Source organism: Haliaeetus leucocephalus, unplaced genomic scaffold, assembly GCF_000737465.1.
Source record: "Haliaeetus leucocephalus isolate CR32 unplaced genomic scaffold, Haliaeetus_leucocephalus-4.0 Scaffold197, whole genome shotgun sequence".
NCBI lineage: Eukaryota > Metazoa > Chordata > Aves > Accipitriformes > Accipitridae > Haliaeetus > Haliaeetus leucocephalus.
The window spans coordinates 700578-702811 of record NW_010972633.1 but is presented as its reverse complement, the minus strand read 5'-3'; the positions used below and the strand labels follow the sequence as shown (position 1 = coordinate 702811).

General features: G+C 68.8%; 1 protein-coding gene across 1 annotated transcript in view; it reads right to left on the bottom strand.

Moving 5' to 3' along the window:
• Positions 1 to 1715: 1715 nt before the first annotated feature.
• The window catches only part of KHK (ketohexokinase (fructokinase)), a 3869-nt gene continuing 3350 nt past the window's right edge, over positions 1716 to 2234 (bottom strand). The window contains exons 8-10 of the mRNA XM_010565914.1: positions 2122 to 2209; positions 1883 to 2041; positions 1716 to 1801 (exon numbers count right to left, since the gene is read on the bottom strand). Of these exons, the coding sequence (XP_010564216.1) occupies positions 1716 to 1801; positions 1883 to 2041; positions 2122 to 2209 (333 nt within the window). The remainder of the gene's footprint in view (positions 1802 to 1882; positions 2042 to 2121; positions 2210 to 2234) is intronic.

Here is a 2234-nt window from a genome sequence, read left to right as displayed (position 1 = left end):
GGGGGGGTGCATGGGCACGGAGGGAGGGCGCAGGTGTGGTTTGGGTGTGCAGGTGCAGATGAGCACCCAGGCATAAGGGGGGATACAGAGGCACAGACGGGGTGCATGGGTGCAGGTGAGGTGCACAAGCATGGCTGGGGCACACAGCGGTGGGTGGGCACAGAGGGGTGCACAGTCAAGGACTGGGCTGATGGGCACAGGGTTGCACACAGGGCTGCAGGGGCCATGGGTGGAGGGGATGCTGTGTGGGACACTGTGGGGACATCAGGCCAGGCTGGGGCAGGCAGCCCCTCCTCGCTGCACCCCAACCAGGGGCACAGGTAACCTCTCCCTCTCCTGGCCAGGCCTGAGGCCCCACTGGCCACGACTGACCCACTGAGCCCGGAGCTGCCCACACTGCCGTGAGTCCTTGACCCTCAGGGAGCCCCACACCACTGGACCGTGCACCCCTGGCCTGGGGTCTGCACATGGGGGGAGGTGATGGGTGGGTGTGGGGCACAAGCAGTGCCCAGCTGGCTGTGGGGCAGGGTGGTCCTGCGGACAGCTATAGGGCAGAGTAGTCCTGGGGCAGGCTGTGGGGCAGGGGGGGGTTCATGCCCACCCCCAGCCCCACCACCCCCAGGCTGCTGCGGAGCGCAGTGAGGAACCTGGGGCCGCCGGAGCAGGACATGGAGGCCATGACACGGGAGCAGGGTAAGGCTGTGGGGAGCCGGGGGGCCAGCAGTGGCAGGGACACGGCCCCAGTCCCACGGCACCCCGTGCCCCACAGCCCTGCTCTACCTCTTTGTGCTGCACGACCACGACCGGAGCGGATGCCTGGACGGGCTGGAGCTGCTGCAGCTGTTGGGCACGGTGCTGGCGCAGCGGGATGGGGGGTGGCCAGACCCCGATGTGGTAGGTCCCATGGGGATGAGCCCTCGCACCCCACAGAGCCCCTGGGCCGGGCCCTCACCCCATTCCCCACCCTGTCCCTGCAGGTGGCCATGCTGGTGGACTGAGCCCTGGAGAGGCAAGACCTGAGCAGGGATGGGCTGCTTGACCCCCCCGAGCTGCTGCTTTTGCCCAGCCGGAGCAGACCCCCAGGGCAGCCCCTCCAGCAGCAACTCGGGGAGCTGCTGGCAGGAGCTATAGCTGTGCCTGGGGTGGACACGGAGATACCTAGGGGGGACGCAGGGGTGAGTGGCCCAGGTCATGGCCTGGCAGGGGGGCAGGCAGCCACCCAGGATGAAGCCCCCAATGCTGAAGGCATGGAGGTGGAGGAAGCCCCCGAGATTGAAGCCCTCGAGGGGGAGGCAGCCCCAGTTTGGGGGGACCCTGGGGAGGGGTAGGCAGTGGGGCACTATGGGCAGGGCTGTGCCAGCCCCACCATGGCTCTGTGGGGTGCAGTGCCCCAGCTGCTCCCTGCCCTGCTCAGGGCACATGGTCATGGGGGGGTCCCTACGGACCCCCCACAGCCTGTAGTGGGGCTGGGGAGGACGGTGGGGCCGGGATTGTGCGGTTGCCCGTGTAACCCGGCGGGGACGGCGAAATACAGGCACTGCTGCCACTGCTTGCCTGGGCCCTGGTCAGTGCAGAGAGGGGCCAGGCACAGCCTGGGAGGCACAGGAGGCAGCCCTGGTGCTTTATTGGCAGCGGGGTAGGGGGGTGCTGGGTGTGGGGGGAGGGTAGCATGCTCCAGGGGAGTGTGGGGGGTCTCCTGGCACAGGGTGCCCAGCTCAGACAATGCCGTCGAAGCCCTGGATTCCACATTTCCTGCCTGCGATCTGGCAGCCGAAGGTGAGGGCATCCTGCAGGCTCCTCCCTGGGGAATGGAGGTGTCAGCCCTGCCTGGATGAGCCGGGCCATGCCAAGCTATGCCATGGCCATGCCGGGCCATGCCCACCTGCCGAGAGTGCAAAGATGACGGCAGCATTGAAGGTGTCCCCGGCCCCCAGCGTGTCCACAAGGGTCTCCGGGGGGAAGGCGTCCGAGTGTACCAGCTCCCCGTCGGGCCCCACGGCGTCAGCCCCCTCTTCAGCCCAGGCACAGATCAGCGTGGCCCTGGGGGGGGTGGTGGTGGTGGTGGGTGCAGGGTGTGGTCGTGCCCCCCCTGACCCGCACCCCTCCCACAACCACCCTCCCCCGGCTGCACGCGGCCACGCAGCCCCTGCAGCGCCTCGGGAGCCGAGCGGTACCCGAAATGCTGGGCCAGGTCCTTGCTGATGAACACCTGCGGGAGAGGGGCTGGGACGGGG